Source organism: Canis lupus, chromosome X (assembly GCF_003254725.2).
Source record: "Canis lupus dingo isolate Sandy chromosome X, ASM325472v2, whole genome shotgun sequence".
Lineage (NCBI taxonomy): Eukaryota > Metazoa > Chordata > Mammalia > Carnivora > Canidae > Canis > Canis lupus.
The window spans coordinates 62,050,957-62,075,518 of record NC_064281.1 but is presented as its reverse complement, the minus strand read 5'-3'; the positions used below and the strand labels follow the sequence as shown (position 1 = coordinate 62,075,518).

The window sequence follows — 24,562 nt, the reverse complement described above, 5'->3', positions numbered from 1 at the left end:
TGTTGTTACTGGTCCAGGCATGTTTATACTTTTTATTTTATATGATTAAAATAGTTGATTTCTACCTTTTCAGATCTATAGCATGACACTGCGATTATCTGCCTTATTTGAAAGTCGTATTAAAAATATCATCTCTGAATATAAGTCAGGAATGCAGAGTCAGAAGAGGAGAAGGCCACGGTACAGAAAACGTCTAAGAAGCAGCAGCAGTTCATTATCTAGTAGCAGAGCTCCTAGGTATTGCACTGATGTAGAATTTTATGTTTTAAGGCATTTTATGTATAGTACCTCATTTCTTTTAAGTGAGAATTTTAAAAATATTTTTATTTATTTATTCATGAGAGACACAGAGAAGGAGGCAGAGACATAGGCAGAGGGAGCAGGTTCCCCGCAGGGAGCCTGATATGGGATTCAGTCCCAGGACTCCAGGATCATGTCCTGAGCCAAAGGCAGATACTCGACCACTGAGCCACTCAGGCATTCCATATTACCTCATTTCTTAAAGTTTATTGAATACTTTGAGAAGATCCAAAGACCAAAAATATTTTAAGTACTCTTGCACTGTGTAAAGATGGAGTTGGTAACATCTTTATTTAAAAAAAGCTTTAGGGATCCCTGGGTGGCGCAGCGGTTTGGCGCCTGCCTTTGGCCCAGGGCGCGATCCTGGAGACCCGGGATCGAGTCCCACGTCGGGCTCCCGGTGCATGGAGCCTGCTTCTCTCTCTGCCTGTGTCTCTGCCTCTCTCTCTCTCTGTGACTATCATGAATAAATAAATAAAATCTTTAAAAAAAAATTAAAAAAAAAATAAAAAAAGCTTTATTTATATGGATTTTATTATAGCAAAAACTAGGTTTTTTTAATTTTAATGATTGAAATTTAATTTGTCATATTCCCAATTTGAAGCATTTCACTTAAATTATAAGATATTTCTTAGATCAGTTTAAGCATTTTGTATCATACTATCATAGTATGTCACTAATAAAAAAAATATTCATTGTAATATATTTTAAATTGTAGTCCCAAAGGGAAGCAGAAACAAATGAAGTTGCTGCCTAAAAATGACCAGAATACCTCAGTGTCTTATGCCAGGACTAGCTCTCCTTTCTCGTCTCCTGGTAAATATGTCTTTTGTTTTCAGTGTTCTGTATTTTAGTTTAATACTGGATGTAGAAGAGGGAGCATGATTTATAGTACAAAGAACAATGGATTTAGATGTAGAAAAATTTTTATTCCTAGTGCTTCTTCATGACCCTGGGTAAGACATTAGGCCATAGAATTCAGTTTCTTCACTTTTAAAATGAAAGTGTTGAGGCTAGATGAATTTTAAAGTCTTTTAGTTTTAAAAATGTGTAACTATAATTTTTAACTGTATAGTGTCTCAGAGCACTTATCTACAACATATTTGCAAAGATGAAAATTGAGGATTTTCTTGGACAAGTTTTTCTGACATTATGTGCTTAAAAATTTAATAATGTGATGAAACATTTGTTCTCAATATATTCATATTCCCCTCTTCAAAGAACTTGTATTTTTGATGTTGGTGTAAAATAACTGAGTGAGATATAGTTTTAAAACAACTTGTTTCCCTGAAAACATAATTTTCCTGAAAACATAATTATGTTAATATTATAATCTTATTAAATGTAAGTTTCAGATGCTGCTGAAGGCCTTTCATTATATTTACTTGATGATGAACTGGATGGGCCATTTTCTTCATCGAGCTTCAGTGGTTATAGTCGAAGTGGAAATAGCCATGACCCAGGGAAAGCCAAATCATTTCGGAATAGAGTTTTACAAATTAAACAAGGTAGGAAATAAATATGGACAGGGCATTTATTCTTTGCTTTCTTATGACGGCAGCTGAATCATTTAAAAGCTGATGTATTTGGGTAGTAAAAATTAGCATGCCTTTATAGTTAATGACGATTTTAATGTTGTCAAATAAATTTGAATAAGATAGAGTTTTATATCCACAACCAGGAAACAGGCCGTAAGCAGAATCCAGTAACTAGTTCAAAACATATTTTAGTCTTTTAAAATAAAATATCCAATAAATAGGAAAAACTAAATGAAGATATATTTCAAACCAAACCCTTTTTTAAAATTGAGATAACCCTTAAAAATATAAAACCTATCTAAAGATAATTTTGGAATTTTTTTCCTTTGTTATTAGTATACTTTAATATATGAAATATATTTTTATTTTGTGTAAATTTTAATGAAGGATAAAGTAGCATTTCTGTTGTTGAACTATCAATTGACTTAAAAATGGACTTTCTAAAGGTATAATTTATATTAGATATGTGAAAAATATTGAAACATTTGGTTACTTTAAAATAATTAGTGCCTTTATTTTTCCCAGTTTGTATCTTTATTCACTTCTCTGATCATGCTGCATATTGCCTACTCATGCCATTTTCTTCTCCTCTTTTCCTTCCCTTTCACTATCAAATGATGGGAAAGAAGAGCTTATATTTCTTGATTCTTCTTTCTTTCCATCTGAAAACTCCTTTATCCTTTATTGTCTGGCTTCTGACTGCACCACTCTCCAAAAGCTATTCTCCGTAAAATCACTTTTTCTCTTAATAACCAACCAGTGTTCTTTTCTTAGTCCCTGTCTCCTTGGTTTTCTCTATCTTTACATACTATTAAATATCCCTTCTAGGAACACTAATGCCAGGCTTCTTTCCTGATTATCCTACATCTCTGTTTTTTCTATATTTCTACTTTTTCTGTTTTTCTTTGTCTGTACTTACCTCCTATTTGCAGAGTTTCCCACAGGTTTCCTGATTTATTTGTTTTGTTTTGTTTTAGTCTTCTACAAATAATCTAATAACTATATCAATCATCTTTATGCTAATGACTCTCCAAATTCACGTATCTAGCCCTAACATCTCTTTATTGTACCAGTCTTATTTCCAAGTACTTCCTAAGATAATTTCCTTGAGTGCTTATCATCCATCTTTCTGTCTCGAGCATATTTCTATTTCTACACTCACTATTTTAGTTAATGCTACCACCATCTTCTTAGTCACCCAACTTAAACTCTTGCAATGCTCTTAGACACTTATTTTACCCTTCATATCCAGTTAGTTGCTAAGTTTTATGAATTCTAAAACTCTTTAATACCAGTTAAATCCTTTGTCTACAGTTTATTGCTATCACCTTAGTCTCTAGCCTACTTGTCAGCCAAGTAGGCTGATTAGTCAGCTTGGACTGTTACATTATGATACCATAGACTAGGTGGCTTCAACAGCAGGTATTTGTTTTTAGAAACTTTATTGAGATATCACTGACATAAAATATTATATATATTTAAAGTATACAACTTATTTTGATATATATAAACATTATGAAATGGTTACCACAAACTAATTATAACATATCCATCACTTCTACATTGTCACCCTGTGTGTGTTAAGAGTTAAAATCTTTCCTTTCAACAAATTTCAAGTGTACAATACAGTATTGTTAACTATAATCACCATGATGTATATTAGATACCTAGAACTTACTCATTCTGAATAACTGAATCTTTATACACTTTGACAAGTACCTCCCCAATTCCTCTGTTCCCAGCCCCTAGCAGCCACCATCCTACTCTCTGTTTCTGTATGACTGTTTTTGATTATCTATATGTGACATCATGCAATATTTCTCTTGCTCTGCCTTGCTCATTTTGCTTAGCATAATGTCTCCCAAGCTCCTAACATGTCACAAATGGCAAAATTCCCTTCCTTTCTAAAAGCTGAGTAATACTCCATTATGGGTTGTGAGTGTGTGTGCACATGCATGTACATATCATATTTTTACATTCACCTGAAGAAAGACATAGATTATTTCCATATCTTGGCTATTGTGACTAATGCCACAGTGAATAAATAGATGATAGATAGATATAGAGATATAGAGTGTATAGATATTTCTTGAAGACCCTGATTTCAGTTACTTTGGATATATATCCAGAAATGAGGTTACTGTATCAAATGATAGTTGTATTTTTAATTCATTGAGGAACCTCCCTAAATATTTCCGTAATGGCTGTACTAATTTTCCCTTTTCTCCACATCCTTGTCAACAATTGTTATCTCTTGTCTTTTTTTTCCAAAGAAAGAAAACTTAGCCAGTAACATTTATTTCTATACAACAAGGTGAGTGTACAGAAAGACCATTACAAGACCATGTACATCAGACATTTCCCATGTTCTGTATTTCTTCCCTCAGGGGCACTGTGCATGAGGCCTGGGAAAGATGACAGGTACTGGTGCAGGGTGTGGATGGAGGATGGAAGAAATAGGACATAGACATGTGGTATCATGCCCACAGCCACAATGGGTCCTGTCCTTTCTTAAAAATTGTTATTTTAATGCCAGTTAGTTAACATGCACTGTTATATTAGTTTCAGGTGCACAATATGTGATTTAGCAATTACATACATCACCTGGTACTCATCATGACACGTGTACTCCTTAATCCCCATCACCTATTTAACCCATCCCCTCAGTCCCCCTCTCCCCTGGTAATCATCAGTTCTCTGTAATTAAGAGTCTGTTTCTTGATTTCTCTCTCTTCTTCCCTTTGCTCATTTGTTTTGTTTCTTAAATTCAACATATGAGTGAGTCATATGGTATTTGACTTTCTCTAACATATTTCACTTAGCATATTACTCTCTGCTCCATCCATGTTGTTGCAAATGGCAAGATTTCATTCTTTTTATGGCCAAATAATATTCCACTGGGGTGTATGTGTATACACACACACACACACACACACACACACACACACACATACACACACCCCACATCTTCTTTATCCATTCATTATTCAGTGGATACTTGGGCTTCTTCCATATCTTAGCTATTGTTGATAATGCTTCTATAAACATAGGGGTGCATATATACCTTTGTATTAATGTTTTGTATTCTTTGGGTAAATACCCAGTGGTGTGACTGCTGGATCATACAGTAGTTCCATTTCTAACTTTTCAAGGAACCATAATGTTTTATACAATGGCTATACTAGATTGCATTCAACAGTGCAAGAGGGTTCCATTTTCTCCACAACTTTGCCAGCACCTGTGTTTCTTGTGTTGGTGAGTTTAGACATTCTGACAGGTATGATGTGTTATCTCATTATAGTTTTGATTTGCATTTACCTCACAGTAAGTGTTGATGAACATCTTTTTCATGTGTCTCTTGGCTATCTGGATGTCTTCCTTAAAGAAATTGTCTTTTCATATCTTCTGCCCATTTTTAATTGGATTATTCATTTTGGAGTGTTGAGTTTTGTAAGTTCTTTATATATTTTGGATACTAACCCTTAACTGGATGTCACTTACAAATACCTTCCCCATTCAGGAAGTTGTCTTGTAGTTTTGTTGGTTATTTCCTTCACTATGCAGAAGTTTCTAATTATGATGTCCCAATGATTTCTTTTTGCTTATGTTTCCCTTGACTTAGGGGACATATGTAGTAAGAAGTCGCTACAACCAATGTCAAAAAGGTTAACGCCTGTGTTCTCTTGTAGGACATTCATGGTTTTGATCTCACATTTAGATCTTTAATCCATTTTGAATTTATTTTTATGTATGTTTTAAGGGAGTGACCCACTTTCACTCATTTGCATGTTGCTATCCAGTTTTCCCAACACCAGTTGTTGAGGACATTTTTTTCCCATTGGATATTCTTTCCTACTTTGTTAAAGATTTTTTTTTTAATTTATGATAGAGAGAGAGAGAGAGAGAGAGAGAGAGAGAGAGAGAGGCAGAGACATAGGCAGAGGGAGAAGCAGGCTCCATGCACTGGGAGCCTGATGTGGGATTCGATCCCGGGTCTCCAGGACTGCGCCCTGGGCCAAAGGCAGGCGCTAAACTGCTGTGCCACCCAGGGATCCCTACTTTGTTAAAGATTAATTGACTATATAGTTGTAGGATTATTTCTGGCTTTTGTATTCTGTTCCATTGTTCTATATGTCTTATTTTTGTGCCAATACCATACTATTTTGAGCACTAGAGCTTTGTAATGTACCTTGAAATCTCTAATTGCAAGGACTCCGGCATTGCTTTTTTTTTCTTTTTCAAGATTACTTTGGCTATTTGTGGTCTTTGTTGTTCTGTACAAATTTTAGGATTGTTTGTTCTAGTTCTGTAAAAATGACTGTTGGTATTTTGAGCTGGGATTACATTAAATTTGTAGACTGCTTTAGGTGATACAGACATTTTGACAATATTTGTTCTTCCGGTCCATGAGCATGGAATGTCTTTCCATTTCTTTGTGTCATCCTCAATTACTTTCATCAGTGTTTTGTAGTTTTCAGAGTTCAGATCTTTCACCTCTTTGGTTAGGTTTATTCCTAGGAGTCTTATTATTTTTGGTGTAATTGTAAATGGGATTTTTTTCTTAATTTCTCTTTCTGCTGCTTCATTATTGATATATAGAAATGAACCAGATTTCTGTACATTGAGGTTTTTCTCCTGTGACTTTACTAAATTTATCAGTTCCAGCAGGTTTTGTTTGTTTGCTTTTTTTGTTTTTTGGGCTATTCTTGGTGAAGTCTTTCAGGCTTTCTCATGTCATCAGAAAATATTGAAAGTTTTATTTCTTCCTTTCCTATTTGTTTTTTTTAATTATTTTTAATTTATTTATTCATGAGAGACACACAGAGAGAGAGAGAGAGTCAGAGACATAGGCAGAAGGAGAAGCAGGCTCCATGCAGGGAGCCCAATGTGGGACTCGATCCTGGTACTCCAGGATCATGCCCTGGGCCAAAGGCAGGCATTCAACTGCTGAGCTACCCAGTCCTTCCCTATTGGATGAATTTGTTTTCTGCTGTGTCTGATACTTCAAGTACTGTGTTGAATAAAAGTGGGGATAGTGGACATCCATTTATCAATGGGCAGTTGGGCTCTTTCTATAATTTGACTATTGTAAATAGTGCTGCAATAAATGTAAGAGTAAGAGTGAATGTATCCCTTTGAATTAATATCTTGGTATTCTTTGGGTAAATACCTAGTAGTGCAATGGCTAGATCATAGGATAGTTCTATTTTTTTAATTTTTTGAGGAACCTACATGTTGTTTTTTAGAGTAGCTGCACCAGTTTGCATTCCCACAAACAGTGTAAGAGGGTTCCTCTTACTCCACATCCTTGCCAACACCTGTTGTTTCTTGTGTTGTTGATTTTAGCCATTATGATAGGTGAGAAGTTATATCTCATTGAGGTTTTGATTTGCATTTTTCTGATGATTTGAGATGTTGAGTACTTTTTCATTATATGTACAGCAAACATTTATTTCCTCACAGTTCTGTAGATTCAAAGTCCAAGATCAAGGTGCCAGCAGGGTATCTGGTCAGAACTCTCTTCCTGGCTTGCTGATGGCTGCCAGATTGACTATATAATTGTAGGTTCATTTCCTGGTTCTCTCTTATGTTCTGTTAATCTGTGTGTCTATTTTTGTGCCAGTACCATACTTTTTTCGTCATTACAGCTTTGGAATGTAACTTGTATCCCAGAACTGTGATGCCTCCTGCTTTGCTTTTGTTTTTCAGGATTGCTTGGCCTATTCAGGGACTTTTGGGGTTCAGTAGAAATTTTAGTATTTTTTGTTCCAGCTCTGTGAAAAATATTGTTGATATTTTAATAGAGACTACATTAATGTCTAAATTGCTTTGGGTAATAGAGACATCTTAATAGTATTTGTTCTTCTGTCCCATGAGCATGGAATGCCTTTCCATTTCTTTGTGTCATCTTTAATTTCTTTCATCATGATGTATAGTTTTCACATCACAGGCCTTTCAACTATTTGATTAGATTTATACCTAAGTATCATAGTTAAGGTGCAATTATTAAAGGGATCATTTTCATAATTTTTCTGTTACTTCATTATTGGTGTAGAGAATTGCAAAAGATTTCCCTACATTGATTCTGTATCCTGCAATTACTGAATTTGTTTATCAGTTCTCACAGTTTTTTGGTGGAGTCTTTTGGGTTTAGTATCATGTCATCTGCAAATAGTGAAAGTTGTACTTCTTCCAGTAATATGTTAAATAGTCATAGTGAGAGTGGATGTCTTTGTCCTGTTCCTGACCGTAGAAGAAAAGCTCTCAGATTTTCCCCATTGTGGATATTAGTAACTGTGGGTTTTTCATATATTGTCTTTATTATGTTGAGGTATATTCCCTCTAAACCTACTTCATTGAGTGTTTTTATCATGAATAGATGCTGTACTTTGTTAAATACCATTTCTGCATAAATTTTGATAATCATATAGTTCTTATCCTTTCCTTTACTAATGTCATATATAACATTGATTGATTTGCAAATATTGAACCACTCTTGCAATCCAGGAATAAATCCCATTGATCATGGTGAATGATTGTGTTATTGTTGTATTTGGCTTGTTACTATTTTGTTGAGAATTTTTGCATCCATATTCATCAACAATATTGGCCTGTTGTTCTCTTTTTTGGTACAGTCTTCATCTGGTTACAGAATCGGGATAATGCTGGTATCATAGAATGTATTTGAAAGTTTTCTTTCCTTTTCTCTTTTTTGGAATAGATTGAGAAGAATAAGTATTAACTCTTCTCTAAATGTTTCATAGAAGTCCCATATGAAGCTATTTGGTCTTGGACTGTTGTTTGTTGGGAGATTTTTTATTACTGATTCAATTTCTTTGCTGGTTATTGTTCTGTTGAGGTTTTCTATTTCTTTTTGTTCAGTTTTGTAGTGTATATGTTTCTAGGAATTTATCCATTTCTTTCAGATTGTCCTATTTGTTGAACTATGGTTCTTCATAATGTTCTCATACAGTTGTATTTCTGTGGTGTTGGTTGTTATTTCTCCTCTCTAATTTGTGATTTTATTTGGGCCCTTTCTTCTTTCCTTTTGATAGGTCTGCCTACCAATTTTATCAATTTTATCAAAGACCAGCTACTGATCTCGTTGATCTTTTACATTATTTTCTTTGTTTCTTTTTTTTTCTTTGTTTCTATATCATCTAATTCTGTTCTAAACTTTAATATTTCCTTCCTTTTTCTGATTTTAAGCTTCATTTATTCTTTTTCTAATTCCTTTAGGTGTAAGATTAAGTTGTTTCTTTGAGATTTTGCTTGCCTCCTGAGGTAGGCTTTTACTCTTTTATACTTCCCTCTTAGGATTGCTTTCTGCTGTAACCCAGATGTTTTGCTTTTATGTTTTCATGTTCATTTATTTTCATTTTTTAAATTTCTTTTTAATTTCCTAGTTGACCCATTCATTGTTTAGTAGCATAGTACTTATCTTCCATGTATTTGTGGTCATTCCATATTTTGTTTGTGCTTGACTTCAAGTTTCATAGCAATGTATTCAGAAAAGGTACATGGATGATCTCAATATTTTTGTTGAGGTCTGATTTATGATGTAGGATGTGATCTATTCTGGAGAATGCTCCATCTGCACTTGAAAAGATTGTATATTCTACTGTTTTAAGATGAAATATTTTTAATATATTTGTTTAACTCCATCTGAATCAGTGTGGCACTCAAAGGCATTGTTTCCTTCTTGATTTTCTATTTACATGATTTGTCCATTGATATAAGTGAAGTGTTTATGTCCCCTACTATTATTGTGTTATTATTAATTTCCTTATGTTTGTTATTCATTGTTTTATATATTTGGGTAATCCCATGTTAGTGCATGAATATTTTCATTTGTTACTTCTTGTTATATTGTTCCTTTTATTATGATATAATAACCTTCTTCATTTCTTGTTACAGTCTTTGTTTTAAAATCTAGTTTATCTGATATAAGTATTGCTACCCTGCTTTTCTATTGACATGCATTTGTGTGATAAATGTTTCCCCATCCACTCACTTTCAATCTGCTGGTGTTTTTAGGTCTAAAATCGGTCTCTTATAGGCAGCATATAGATAGTTCTTGTTTTGTTTTCCATTCTGACAGCTTATGTCTTTTGATTGGAGTGCTTAGTCTGTTTACATTCAGAGTAATTATTGATAGATATGTATGTAGTACCCTTTTACTCCTTGTTTTGCCATTGTATCTTGAGGTTTTCTCTGTTCCTTTCTCGTCTTTGTCACTTTTGGTCCTTCCGTTCCATGCTAAGATTCCCCTTTAATATTTCTTGCAGGGCTGGTTTTGTGTCACATAGTCCTTTGTTTTTTGTTTTCTGAGAAACTCTTTATGTCTCCTATATTCTGAATGACAGCCTTGCTGGATAGAGTGTTCATTGCTGCAGATTTTTCCCATTCAGCAAGTTTAATATTTCATGCCATTCCCTGTTGACTTGCCATGTTTCTGTTGAGACATCTCCATCTAGCCTTATGGGTCTTCCCTTCTAAGTTAATGATTTCTTTTGTCTTGCTGCTTATAAGATTTTTATTTATCACTAGATTTTGCCAGTTTAATTACAATATGTCTGGGTGTTGGCCTGCTTTTGTTGATTTTACTGGGAGTTCTCTGTGCCTCCTGGGGCCTTTCCCAGATTAGGGAAGTTTTCTGTTATTTCTTAAAATAAATTTTCTTCCTCCTTTTCTCTCTTCTTCTTCTGGGACTCATATAATACAAATGTTTTTACATTTGATGGAATCACTACATCCCCTAAATTTATTCTTGTGTTATATAATTCTCTCTTTTTGTTCAGTTTCATTATTTTCCATTGTCTTCTGTATAACTAAATCAGTCCCTGCTTCTTTCAGCCTGCTTGTCATTGCATCAAGCATGTTCCAATCTCATTTACAGCATTCTTCATTTCTGTTTTTTATCTCTTTTATCTTTGTGGTGTCTACCTGATGTCTTCCATTTTTTTTGAAACCCAATGAATATCCATATAATTGTTGCTTTAAATTGTCCATCAGGCATGTTAATTTTGTCTGTTTTGCTTAGGTCTGTGGTTGTAACCTTATCTTGTTCTTTCATTTGGGATGATCTCCTATCCTCTGTCTTGGTATTTTGTTTTAAGTGTTCACCCTCTCCTATGTGTTAAGAAAGCCTTAAAAAAAAAAAAAAAAAAAAAAAAAGAAAGCCTTGTTATGGTTCATGCTCCTGAAAGTAAAGGCTTTATGAAGAAATGGTCATATAGTTTTCAGTACCTGTCACTTCTGAGATTTCTGTCTGGTGTGTGCTACATATGCTATGCTGTTTTGTTTTGGCTGCTCTGTCCTTCAGGCCAGTTACCTGCAGAGGCTCTCCTTGCTTGCAGTGTATATAGTATTTGTTCCTTGGTCAGAATGTGATGAGTTTTAGTGTGTTCTAGTCTGCCTGTTAAATGAGATCTGATGCTATTTCCACTAAGGCTGATGCCCTATAGAACTCTTGTAGGGAAACATGGTTTGGGCAGGGGTTTCTGCTGGTCTTCTGGGGAAGGAGCCCACCACACTGGTACTGGGGCAAGCTTGACAGAGAAGGGCAGTCTCATTTGAAGTGAAGACCCTGTGAGGTCATTATATTGGGAGGGGAGCTTTTTTCTTAAATTTCAGTGTCGTTAACTTACAGTGTTAGACTAGTTTCAGGTGTACAATATAGTGATTCAACAAGCCTGTACATCACCGGGTGCTCATCATGACAAGTGTGCTCTTTAATCCTCATCACTGATTTCCCCCCATCCCCTCTGGTAACTATCAGTTTATACTCTATAATTAAAAGTCTGGTTTAAAAAAAAAGAGAAGGGCAGTCTCACCAGAAAGCTGGGGTGTGAGACTTGGTTGTAAGCATGTTAAGCAGCCAGTATAGGCACTGCAGTGCTTCCTGCAGCTGGCTCTGTGTCTATGCTGAGGGGCAGGGGAGAAAAATGGCACCAGTCAACCCCTGTTCCCTGAGCAGAATCTTCATGAATGCTACCTCTCAGGGAAGCACTCTGAGAAGAGCAAATAATCTCCCATCTGTGTGCCCTGAGCATTTTCTAGTTTACTGTTTCCAAGCTGTCTATCTCCAGGTTTGTTTTTGTTTTTGTTTTGTTTTTGTTTTTGTTTTTTGTCCACCTTTTCTCTAGGAGTAGCACAGTACCCTCTAGGCTCTATCCCAGATAATCCTGTTGATCTTTAAAACCCAGGCTTTAGGGATCCCTGGGTGGCGCAGCAGTTTGGCGCCTGCCTTTGGCCCAGGGCGCTATCCCGGAGACCCGGGATCGAATCCCACATCAGGCTCCTGGTGCATGGAGCCTGCTTCTCCCTCTGCCTGTGTCTCTGCCTCTCTCTCTCTCTCTCTCTGTGACTATCATAAATAAAAAATAAAAAAAAAAACAGGCTTTAGCGACATGGTGTGGACAGTGGTTTGTGCTGGTCTTCTGGGGGATAGGCCCACCCACCATGCTTAGTCTGAGGCAAGCTTGACTGAGAAGGGCAGTCCCACTAGAGTGCAAGGGTGTGGAGCTTGGTGTAATCAAGTTAATTAGCTAGTGTGAGAGCTACACTGCTTTGCACTGGTAGCTCTGGGTTTATGCTGAGGGGTACTGGAGGGATATGGCTCTGGCCAGCTCCTTTGTTTCTGGAGAGGCATCTCTATGAAAGCTGCTTCTCAAGGAAGCCCTCCTCCTGTGTGCCCCAGGTGTTGTTTAAAACACTGTTTCCATGCTCTGCCCCTAGGTTGTTTGCTTGCCATCTCTCTAGGCACAGAGCTGTGTCCTCAGGGCTCTGTCCCAGTCAAGCCTGCTAACCTTTGAAACTCTAGGCTTTACACCCCACTGATTACAAGAACTCATGAAAATCAGCCCCTCTCATTTTCCAAGTCAATGGCTTTAGGTAAATGTTCTTCTTGTGCATTCACCTATGCGCTCTACTCTCTTTTGCCCTTCTCTGTGACCACAGCTCCCTCCCCTCTACAGTACCCATAATCCAGTTCTGGGTACTTCTGCATTCTGCATACTTCCTACCTAGTTTAATGTGGCTTCTTCTCTCCCTTTAGTTGTGGGATTTGTTTTGTCAGTCTTCATGTTGATTTCTGGGGTATTTAGGATGATTTGATTGTTATCTAGTTGTGTCTGTGAGATGACATTAGCCTAGGGTCAGTCCTTTTAGTCCACCACCATCTTCCTCCAGAAAAGGAATCCAGTCTATAACACCTAGACTATTAAACTAATTTTGTCACTATGGTTACCATAGAACCCTAATCTTTGCTCCTTCCAAGCTTTTCAGTTCACTCTCCTTTTTTCCTCCTGCCTCATTAGCTGTTCCTTCTCAATTATCTATGCCAGTTCTTCTTTATCTTTAGATGTTGGAATATCCCAAGTCTCAGTCATCAGCCACATTCTCTTTCTTTATTCTCCCTCTCAATAAGCACCCTCTGTTCTCTTGATTCTAAATGTCATCTCTTGGGATCCCTGGGTGGCGCAGCAGTTTGGCGCCTGCCTTTGGCCCAGGGCGCGATCCTGGAGATCCGGGATCGAATCCCACGTCGGGCTCCCGGTGCATGGAGCTTGCTTCTCCCTCTGCCTGTGTCTCTGCCTCTGTGTGTGTGTGTGTGTGTGTGTGTGTGTGTGTGTGTGTGACTATCATAAATAAATAAAAAATAAATAAATAAAATAAAAAAATATATGTCATCTCTTACTGAAATCTTCCAAAATTATATCTCCATTTCTATATGAGTCTCCCCTGACCTCTAGACAAGTACATCTACCTGCTTTGTTTTCTTTTTGTTGTTGTTTTTATTTGGAACTCTAGTATATTTAAACTGGAATTTTGATATTTTTTCTACCAGACTGCCTAAACCTATTCCTCTTTCAGTGTTCTCCAACTTAGCAAAATATCTCTACCATTCAAACAATTTCTAGGTCATAAGACCCTGGAGTTGATCTTCATTCGTACCTAACACTTGACACCCAATCCATCAGCATTTCCTGTCAGTTCAAACTTTAAAAATAAAAGGTTGGTCCCGATGGCTCCTCTAGAAGGAAAATCTCCAAATCTAATCACTTCTTATCACTTCTATTGGTACATCCCTTATCATGTCTTACCTAGACTATTGCAATGGTGTCCCAACTGGACTTTGCTTTTAATCTCTTCTGTAATTCCTTCCATCTAGAAGAACTATGGTGCTCTTTTAAAAGTATAAATAAGTTCCTTTCATTCTCTTGTTCTAAAACCTTTCATCATTGCCAGTTATCTCCCCCTACCCTGTTTTTTCTTCCATTCTAGTTATACTTGGGTTTCTGTTTCCTCCAGTGGAATGTTCTTTTCCCAGATCTCACTTCATTCAGTTTTCTTCTCAGATAGTACCTCTACATGAATCTTTCTTATCTAAAATACCCAGCATATATAGACTTGAAAATTTTATTTATTATTTTTTGTATTTTATTATTTTTTTAAATTTTCTTCATTGTGTATCAAGCTTTCCAGACTAAAATATAAATTCAAAGAGCAAGGACTTTGTCTCATTATTGCTCTATTTCAAACTTCTAACAATATAGTAGGTAATTATTTGTTACCTACTGCTTATAACCTAAAAATTATTTTTACCTACTGGTAAATATTTGTTCATTGAATGAATGGAATTATTCTGACACATGTTCCTACATGATTCTTTATATAGTTTAAGCCCTTGAAATTTCTGCCCAGCTTCCTAACTACCCTTCATCCTTCTCCCTGCCCCATGCAAAAAACACAATCAGACACAACCCAAAACGTTAGTGTCTTCCATTTATAATAGATTTAAATTTATACTCCAATACTTTCCATGGCATTACCCCGTCTATCTTTGGGTGCTTAAGTATTTTTTGATAGAATTCTTATTTTACTTTTGAAGTTAAATAACCATCTTCAGTGTCGAAGTTTAACTTTAAAAATTATTCATCTTGATTTAGATCACTCCCTTGATGGACCCCTTACAAATGGTGATGGCAGAGAGCCTCGGACAGGAATCAAAAGAAAACTACTTAGTGCATCAGAAGAAGATGAAAGCATTGGAAGAGAAGAGAAAGAGAAAAAAGAAACAAAAGAGAAATCACATTTATCCTCCTCAGAGAGTGGAGAGTTAGGATCCAGTTTAAGTTCTGAAAGTACCTGTGGTTCTGATTCTGATTCCGAATCAACTTCCAGAACAGATCAAGATTACGTAGATGGAGACCATGACTATAGCAAATTCATACAAACCAGGCCTAAAAGAAAACTCAGAAAGCAATATGCCAATGGAAAAAGAAACTGGAAGACAAGAGGCACAGGAGGAAGGGGCAGATGGGGCAGATGGGGTAGATGGAGTAGAGGAGGCCGAGGAAGAGGAGGCAGGGGACGAGGAGGTCGAGGAAGAGGTGCAGCTGCCACTAGAGGGAGAGGGAGAGGGAGAGGAGGAAGAGGTACTTCTAGAGGAGCCACCAGAGCCAAACGTGCACGTATTGCAGATGATGAATTTGATACCATGTTTTCAGGACGTTTTAGTAGACTGCCTCGAATTAAAACAAGAAACCAAGGCAGGAGGACTGTTTTATATAATGATGATTCTGATAATGACAATTTTGTGTCCACTGAAGATCCTCTGAATCTTGGTACATCCAGATCAGGCAGAGTGCGTAAAATGACAGAAAAAGCCAGGGTTAGCCATCTCATGGGATGGAATTATTAACAGTTAATAAATTTAAAATAATTTTAAAAATTCAATGGCCTTCTACTGCAGGGAATTTACTAGGAAATCTACAAAGCAAGTTGTGTGGGGACTTCTGTTTCCTTTCACATTGGTGCTTTTCCATTATGCCAGTATACATTTGTTTCAAGACTTTTGATCTCCACACTTCATTTGTTCAAACAAGCCTTACTCATTAGGCCTTAAATTAAAAAAAAAATCTGCCCACATATAGACACACACACAACACATCACAAACACACTACAGATTTACTACATTAAAGGAGCATTCAGCTTCTTAAGAGTAGCATGACATTTTTATCTCAATTGAATATCCCTCTTTTGCTTTTGTATCACAGAAGTATAGCACCTTCTTACAGAGTTTTATATAGTTTGTTTTTGCCATTTTGATTCTTATACCCAGTAATAATAACTTTTGCACAATACACCAATCCTATAGGCAGCTATTAAATGTTTACAGTTTCTATATTGTAAGAACGATCTGGATTATTTTACTCTTCCCAGGCCAAACTTTATTGAATTGTACTGAACTGAAGTATATATTTATACTACAGTTTTTTGGGGGTGGGGGGGATCTTGATATGCTTTTCGTTGATTTGCTTAATTCATGTTAAAGGTGAGAAAGGGTTGGTGCCTTGTAAATATGTAGCAAATCTTTGTGGTGTGTTCTGATGTTTGCATTAATTTTATTAAAAAAGAATATTTGAGGTATCAATCTAGACAAGGTGCCAAATGCAAAAGTTTCTTGCATCCATTTTCTTTTTCCTATTATATTTTATTGCATTAATAGAACTTGTGTAGTTTAAAGAATAACTTAAACATTTGAAAAAATCCTCATCCACAAAGAATAACTTCTTTGAATAGTAGCTCAGCTACCTCTATTGACTACAACTACTGGAAACGTTAAGGAAAATAGATGCTGTTATTCATTACTGACTAAGAAAAAATAGAACAAGCTTAGTAGGAATGAATACTCATAAGCGGAGAGGTTGTTAATAATTGTATTGGCCCTCAAATTAATAGTTGTAATTAACAAACTTTCATAAGTGTAGTATGCTGTATCTTAGGCTTTTCTTAGAACATACTTGTGTAAGTAGACTTGGTCTACTGCTTATGTATCTCTGCTACCACCTGCTATTTACAGCTGTGAGTGATTGGTTTTCATTTGAATTTTAAAATGTAACAAAGCAGCTAGTTTGAATTGGAATGTTTTGGCTAGCAAATATTTTGAGGCAACTTTAATAGATTTTTGCTCATACCATTCCAAAGGGCTCTTCTGTCATAATATTTAAGAAAAGAACCTAATTGAGTCATTATTTTATAGATTTAAAAAAAATCTTTAAGATCCTTATGGTCTTGTTTACAGCAGTAGAGTGCACATGATTCCGTAAATGAGCTTGAGTTCCAAGATCAATTTTACTCCTCAAATTTGAGAAATTGCAAATTCACTAATTTATTAAGGTGAGTGGGATAATATTGATCTCTGTTATTGTAACAGCAGATTTGTTGCACTTAGATCAGACTTTGGGGATAAAAGAAACTAATTAATGTATGCCTAGTAATCCCAAGATATTCTGAAGCTGATGTGTTTGTTTCATGTTTCCAATCATTTTATGCATCTGAAAATCCTTAAGTACAAAGGAAGGAGTACACACATAACTTTGCTCTTTTGTTTGGGTCAGGTGGGGGTTGTTCCTGTACTTACAACTTTAAGCAATTTTCACTTGCAGTAGAAATGATGTTCAGGCTTTAAGGAGATATTGTTGTGAATTCTTAATGGCACTAACTTCTATTACTGAACAGTAGATCAAGCTGATTTTTTGTTGTTGTAGTATTCTTGTTGTTGTTTTCACTAAACCAAAACTACTGCTGGATAAACTCAGCTGACACTTTTAACCATACTATAGTTTCAAAAACATTCACATTTAAAAATCTGCATTTGATTTTTGCTAAAATATGCTATTTTAATTATTCATCTCATGGGCATTTTGACTAAATTTGTGCCTGTGTTTTCCTAGACTCAATAATACTTTGACTTACCCTAATCAAAGTGATAGTTACTTAAATTCATGGATATACCTAAATGTGTATTATGTGTATCATTTTGGTGTGAAATTTTTTGTTGACATTCTTCTATGAAGAGCTGACCCCTTCAAATGTAGAAGAATTACTATTTGTGTGGTTTTAGCTATCTCAAGCTTTATTTATAATTTATTTTGAAAAATAAAAATGCCACATTAATCTCCCATATATCAAGATTTTCTAGGTTTAGATAATTAGAATAATAAGGCTGAAGACATTTTTAAGCACATTTTATATGTAGTGAAATACTGTGAAAATACTAGTGAACAGCATTTTGCTATAATGTTGATTTCAGTTACTAGAATTTAAAAGTCACCAGGGTATGTTAGATGAGCATATTTACCATTTATTATAAAATAAACAGATTATTTTCTGTTTGCATGCAAATTATTTTAATAAGTTTGAAAATAAAAGTTTGGAAGATAGTATTTTTACTTTTATATCTGAATACTCCCCACCCCCCAGTTTATACTTTGCTTTTTTGTAACACTGCCTCCTGTGAATGTGTTGTAATTTGTATCACATTGAATATTGTACACTTTAATTTTTTAGAGTACCTTTAAACCTAAATAATATCAGGTTCAGGCATAGCAAAGCAAATAGGAAATGAGCCGAAAATTTTAAAGAAAAGTTTAAATCTTAAATCAATTCCTAAAAATAAAACACATTTAGGTCCATGAGAACATACACATGTATAAACCTTATCCTATGCTGGATATTAATAGTCACTGAACTAAAATATTTTTCATGAATGCTAATAATCTTTTAATTCCCAGCTTTAAGATCTTAGCATGTGTATCTGTTTATGAAAACAGAATTTTAGGTTCTGTATCTTGCCATGTGTATCTCTTTCAGCAATAGGATGCTTTCCAAAATATTCACTAGCCTATCAGCCTAATGACTACATTTGTGTGTGTGTGTGTGTGTGTGTGTGTGTGTGTGTGTGTGTGTGGATTTTTTCCAACTAGACACACTATCTCGGACATTAAAAAAATAATATTTTGTATGGAAGACAGCTGTATTCACAGTCTACCAATTCTTTCCCTCTGTTTAAAGCGCTTAGCCTATATATATATACTCCTTGATCATTCATTTCATTATGCCTTCTAGATAGATAAACTAGGTTTTTATCATGTATTGTGTCCCTCTATTTGTTTTATTTATCCTTCCTTCACTTTCTGTTTCCCAGAGATCAGGCCTATGCTAGAATTCTTCATATAGCACTTTGTTTCACCCAGAGGCTAAGAAATTGAGTAAAATTCAGAAATCTCATTCTGCACAACTGTGTGCTCAGATATCTAACTCAACCTTCTAATACTTTGAAGTAAATGTGAGTGATTTATTATTTTGTGGGTTTGTTTTTTTTTCTGTAATCCTATAGGTTGTCATCAGACAATAACAGAGTGATTGAAAAGAAAAATGTGAATGCCACTTCTTAGTTTTTGATAAAAACTTTTTTGAGCATTTTTCAAAATTTGTACGTTTGTGATAGTGATAAACACCTTAATTACTTGCTTATATATCTCGGGATTTGTTTTATGCACATTTGCCAACTGGTACTTATCTTTAAAGTTGGAATTTTCACATCCACAAAAAACAAATATGCTGTATAATTTTCAGTTTACTTTGATATACAGCCTTTTAAATGATTAGTAACATTTTGAGTTCCAAAATAAAAATAGTCCAGTTATGAGGGAGAGAATGGAACTTTTGACATTTAAAATTCACTGTTTTAAATGTTAACCCCATCCCCAGCATTTTTGTGCTACATGAGGCTTTATGAAGGTTTTATTGAAAATAGAATAAGATCACTTTTAAGGCTTGTTTTAAAAATTAGTGTGAAAATATTTTCATGCTTTTTGATTTTCATCTCTTAGTAAATTTCTTTACTAAGGTTTAATTATGAAGTTTACCAAGTTTTATTTAAATTCTTATATAATTTTTTTCATGGTGCTGTATTTTGTGAAATAAGAATTGCCTTCAAGTTTCTAGCCATTTATTTTTTATACAGCCTTATTCTTGATTATTTTCTTTTCAATCATTCCTCTCCTGCTTACTTTTATCCTCACATCTCTTTCTGCAATGCAGACTGTACCTAATTTAGCACACTTCAACAAGACTGGCAATTTATGATCTACTGATGGGAGAAGTACAGTAGTAAGGCCCTGCAGTTTAGAGTTAAGGTGTGTTTATTTATCTGTATGCCCATTTGTTATTCTTATACCTATCTTAATTAAACCTATAATATGAGATTTTGACATATAAAAGCATGATAAGTATTTTCTAAAAAATAAAACTGTTGATACATATAATCACCATTGGTAATTGACTTTTAAAATCACATAAAAAGTATTTAGAAACCCAGTTGGGAAATGTGTTTTTACATATGTCACCAGATACACATTAGGCAGTACTAGAAATGTTAATTATTTAAACGATACTGTGGTGATGGCAATCAGTAATTTATTTCTTTGTCCTGTAACTTACCATCTTTGTCTTTTGTAATCCCTTATAAAGTATTAACAAAACTGTACTTTATGTTTGTTCTTAGTATCCATAAAATTTTAAGATGGAAAGTCATTGAGTTAATAGTTGATGTGATGTGGTATATGGACAAAATGTCCATTAAACTAAAATTCAGTAAAGAAAGGTAAACTAACTGGCTTGGTTTATGAAAGATGTTTTGTTTGGCAGTTACCAGTCATTTTAAGCAATTATCTTCAAAGACAAAAAAACTGGATTAATTTGTTGCCATTCTTTATGGGATGTTTACAATAAAATTCCAAGTTGTTTGGAATCATTTGCACTCTTGCTGCTTTATGCTTTAACTCAGGTACTGAAGATAAATTAAGAAGAAAGAAGAAGTTTCCTTTCCATTTTTCAGCTTCAAAGATTTTAACATGTAACTCTTGGGTCTTTTCTTTCTTGTTTCATTGTCATTTAATATGTTACTACTATTTTTTTACTGGAAAAACTAGGGTACTTATCAAAAAATTAAGTTTTTTTTCCTTAGTCATTGCAGATATTCTTTGGGCCACTTTTAGGTAATAAAGTTTAACATTTTAGATGTGGCCTACTTGGTGCATTAAATAACAGCATGCAGAGCTTCAGTCAATATTTTGTTTAGAAATGATTAGATTTCTATTGTCTTTATGGATTATAAGTTTTAACAACTAAGCTGTAAATCCGTAACATTTTTACTCATAGTAACATTCCCCACAGAGGCTTAACTATATTATAAATGTATATGGAGGAAGGAGAGAAGTAAAATGAGATGTAACTTTTGATCCAGGAATTGAAAGCCTTAACAGGAACATTTATTTGATTTACAATTGGGAATTTTCTTCCCAGTGGCAAGAACTTCACTTGGTTCAAGGTAAGTAAGCTGGCCGAAGAATGGACTGCATGTTTTATACATATATTGTCTGTATTATGTATTTAGAATAAAAAAGATATTTAGAATAAAAAATATCATTTTTGCCTTTTTATGTGGTATCCTATGGCTATGAAAGGAGCCCAAATTTTCACATTTGGAAAGTGAGGTAAAGATATATTGCTATTTTTGTTTAGTTGTTTGGTTAAAGATAGCGCTATTAAAGGTACAAAAGTGCACATTAAAAAATTCTTTATTAGCAGGCTTTGATGCTTTCTGACTTGACCCTCTAGGTTTTTTTTTTAATAAAGAAGTTTTATAACAAAATGTTATAACAATATTCAGAAGAAGATCCATTGTTTCCTTAGTTGACAAGGTCAAGAACAAAGTACTCTCTACTCTTTTTCTCAGTTATATGTCCCTGACAATTTAAAGTTAACTGCCAAAAATACACAAAATAAAGTGAAGTGGATATATATTAAGCCTGTGAGTTAGTTTTCTTGGAATATTTAATCCCACACACTTATGTTTGCTATCTCAGATCCTTTATATTACTACTTAAAGGATCTTTTATGCTACTCATTGCTGGAAACCCAAATATACCATTAAATAAAATAAACTTTTTATGGTACTGATATTTTCCAAAAGTTTTGAAGAAACATTGTTTTCTTTTTCTTTGCTTTCCTTGCAACTTTAGAATGTTTTCCTTTGCTGGCTATGGCAGTTGCTTTAATAACAATACCTCTCATCTTGAGATTATAAACATCTAATAATTTTACTAAGTTATTGATTATTAATACTGATATTGGAGAACTTTTAAAAAACATTATCAAAAGCTATTATCCTTTCATTAGTGCATAAATTTTGAATTGTTAACTTTCCTGCTCAGCATCTTTATGATTCTCTTCAGAGAATACATTTTGTAGTAAATATATGAAGAAATCAAAACATTTCAGATTGCTTGATTTAGATTACTAATATTACTTAGTGTAACTTATTTTTAGAGGTGTTTTGTAGTTTATTTTTGTCACGTTAAATTCTAAGTAGAATTTATATAGCAACATGTTAATTTATATTTGGAATTTTGCACAGGAAACTAATTAAAGACATTAAACCTGTCTTTTTTTACTCTATTTTAAATTCAATTAACATATTATTATTAGTTTTAGAGGTAGAGTTCAATGATCCATCAGTTTCATATAACAACCAGTACTTATTACATCATGCGTCCTCCTTAATGTCCATAACCCAATTATCCCATTCCCCCACACACTTCCCCTTCAGAAACCCTTACTTTGTTATGATTAAGAGTCTCATAGAGTTTGTCTCCCTCTCTGTTTTTATCTTGTTTTAGTTTTCCCTCCCTCACCCTATGGTCCTATGTTTTTTTTTTTTTCTTAAATTGCACCTATGAGTGAAGTCATATAATTGTCTTTATCTGATTGACTTATTACACTTAACACAATACCCTCTAGTGTCATCCACATCATTACAAATTGCAAGATTTCATTCTTTTTGATTTCTGAGTAATATTCCATTGTATATATACCACATCTACTGTATCCATTCATCTGTTGACGGACATCTGGGCTCTTTCCATGCTTTGGCCATTGTATATATTGCTGCCATAAACATTGAGATACAGGTGCCCCTTCAGATCGCCACATTTGTATCTTTGGTTAAATACCTAGTAGTGCAATTACTGGGTCATAGGGTAGCTCTATTCTTAACTTTTTGAGGAACTGCCACACTGTTGTCCAGAGTGACTATACCAGCTTACATTCCCACCAACAGTGTAAGAGGTCTCCCCTTTCTCCACATCCTCAAAAACATCTGTTGTTTCCTGTCCTGTTAATTTTAGCCATTCTGACTCCTGTGAGGCAGTATCTCATTGCAGTTTTGATTTGTATTCCCTGACGGCAAGTGGTATGGAGCATTTTTTCATATGCTTGTTGCTCTTTTGTAAGTCTTCTTTGGAGAAATCTCTGTTCATGTCTTCTGCCCATTTCTTTTTTTTTTTTTTCCATTTCTTGATTGGATTATTTATTCTTTGAGTTTGATAAGTTCTTTTTAGACTTTTGGATACAAGCCCTTTATCTGATATGTCATTTGTGAATATCTTCTCCCATTCTGTAGGTTGCCTCTTGGTTTTGTTGACTGCTTCCTTTGCTGTGCAGAAGATTTTTATCTTGAGGAAGTCCCAATGGTTCATTTTTGCCTTTGTTTTCCTTTCCTTTGGAGACATGTCTAGCAAGAAGGTGCTGTAGCCAAGGTCAAAGAGATTGCTGCCTGTATTCCTGTCTCAACTTCAGTCTTTCATCCATTTTGAGTTTATCCTTGTGTATGGTGTAAGAAAATGGTCCAGTTTCATTCTTCTGCATGTGGCTGTCCAATTTTCCCAACACCATTTATGGAGGAGGCTGTCTTTTTTCCATTGGATATTCTTTCCTGCTTTGTCAAAGATTAGTTGACCATGGAGTTGAGGGCCCAATTTCTGGGTTCCCTGTCGTGTTCCATTGATTGATAAGTCTGTTTTTGTGCCAGTACCATGCTGTATTGATGATTGCAGCTTTGTAATATAGCTTGAAGTCTGGAATTGTGATGCCATCAGCTTTGGTTTACTTTTTCAACATTGCTTTTGCTATTTAGGGTCTTTTTTGGTTCTATACAAATTTTAGGATTATTTGTTCCAGCTCTGTGAAAAATGTTGGTGGTATTTTGATAGAGATTCCATTGAATGTATAGATTGCTCTAGGTGACATAGACATTTTAACAATATTTGTTCCAATCCGATGAACATGTAACATTTTTTAATTTCTTTGTGTCTTCCTCAATTGTTTTCATGCGTGATCTCCAGTTTTTAGAGTACAGATCCTTTGTCTCTTGGGTTCGGTTTATTCCTAGGTATCTGACGTTTTTGGTGAAATTGTAAATGAGATTGACTCCTTAATTTCTCTTTCCTCTGTCTCATTGTTAGTGTATAGAAATGTAACTAATTTCTGTGGCATTGATTTTATATCCTGCCACATTGCTAATTCCTCTATGAGTTCTAACAATTTTGGAGTTGAGTTTTTGGGTTTTCCATATAGAGTATCATTTCTTCTGCAAAGAGTGAGAGTTTGACTTATTTGCCGATTTGAATGCCTTTTATTTCTTTTTGTTGTCTGATTGCTGAGGCTAGGACTTCTGGTACTTTGTTGAACAGCAATGCTGAGATTTGCATCCCTGTCATGTTCCTGACCATAGGGGAAAGTGCTCAGTTTTTCCACACTGAGATAATTTGCTGTGGGCTTTTCATATATGCCTTTATGATATTGAATTATGTTCCCTCTATCTTTACCTTGTGAAGTGTTCTAATCAAGAAAGGATGCTGTACTTTGTCAAATGCTTTTTCTGCATCTATTGAGAGGATCATATGCTTCTTGTTTTCTTTTATTAATGTATTGTATCACATTGATTGATATATAAAAATTGGACCACCCTTGCAATGCAGGAATAAATCCCACTTAGTCATGGTGAATAATACTTGTAATGTACTATTGG

The 24,562-nt window shown here is 34.7% G+C and overlaps 1 protein-coding gene across 4 annotated transcripts in view; it reads left to right on the top strand.

The window, feature by feature from the left end:
* Window positions 1–20,443, top strand: part of BRWD3 (bromodomain and WD repeat domain containing 3) — a 200,138-nt gene extending 179,695 nt beyond the window's left edge. For 3 of the 4 annotated variants that reach the window (XM_035711728.2, XM_035711729.2, XM_025466273.3), the window contains 4 exons: window positions 74–237; window positions 1,019–1,116; window positions 1,650–1,808; window positions 14,792–20,443. In XM_035711728.2, coding sequence (XP_035567621.1) covers window positions 74–237; window positions 1,019–1,116; window positions 1,650–1,808; window positions 14,792–15,546 — 1,176 coding nt within the window. In that variant the 3' untranslated portion in view covers window positions 15,547–20,443. The remainder of the gene's footprint in view (window positions 1–73; window positions 238–1,018; window positions 1,117–1,649; window positions 1,809–14,791) is intronic. The other variant, XM_035711726.2, reaches the window with a different exon arrangement.
* Window positions 20,444–24,562: the final 4,119 nt, after the last annotated feature.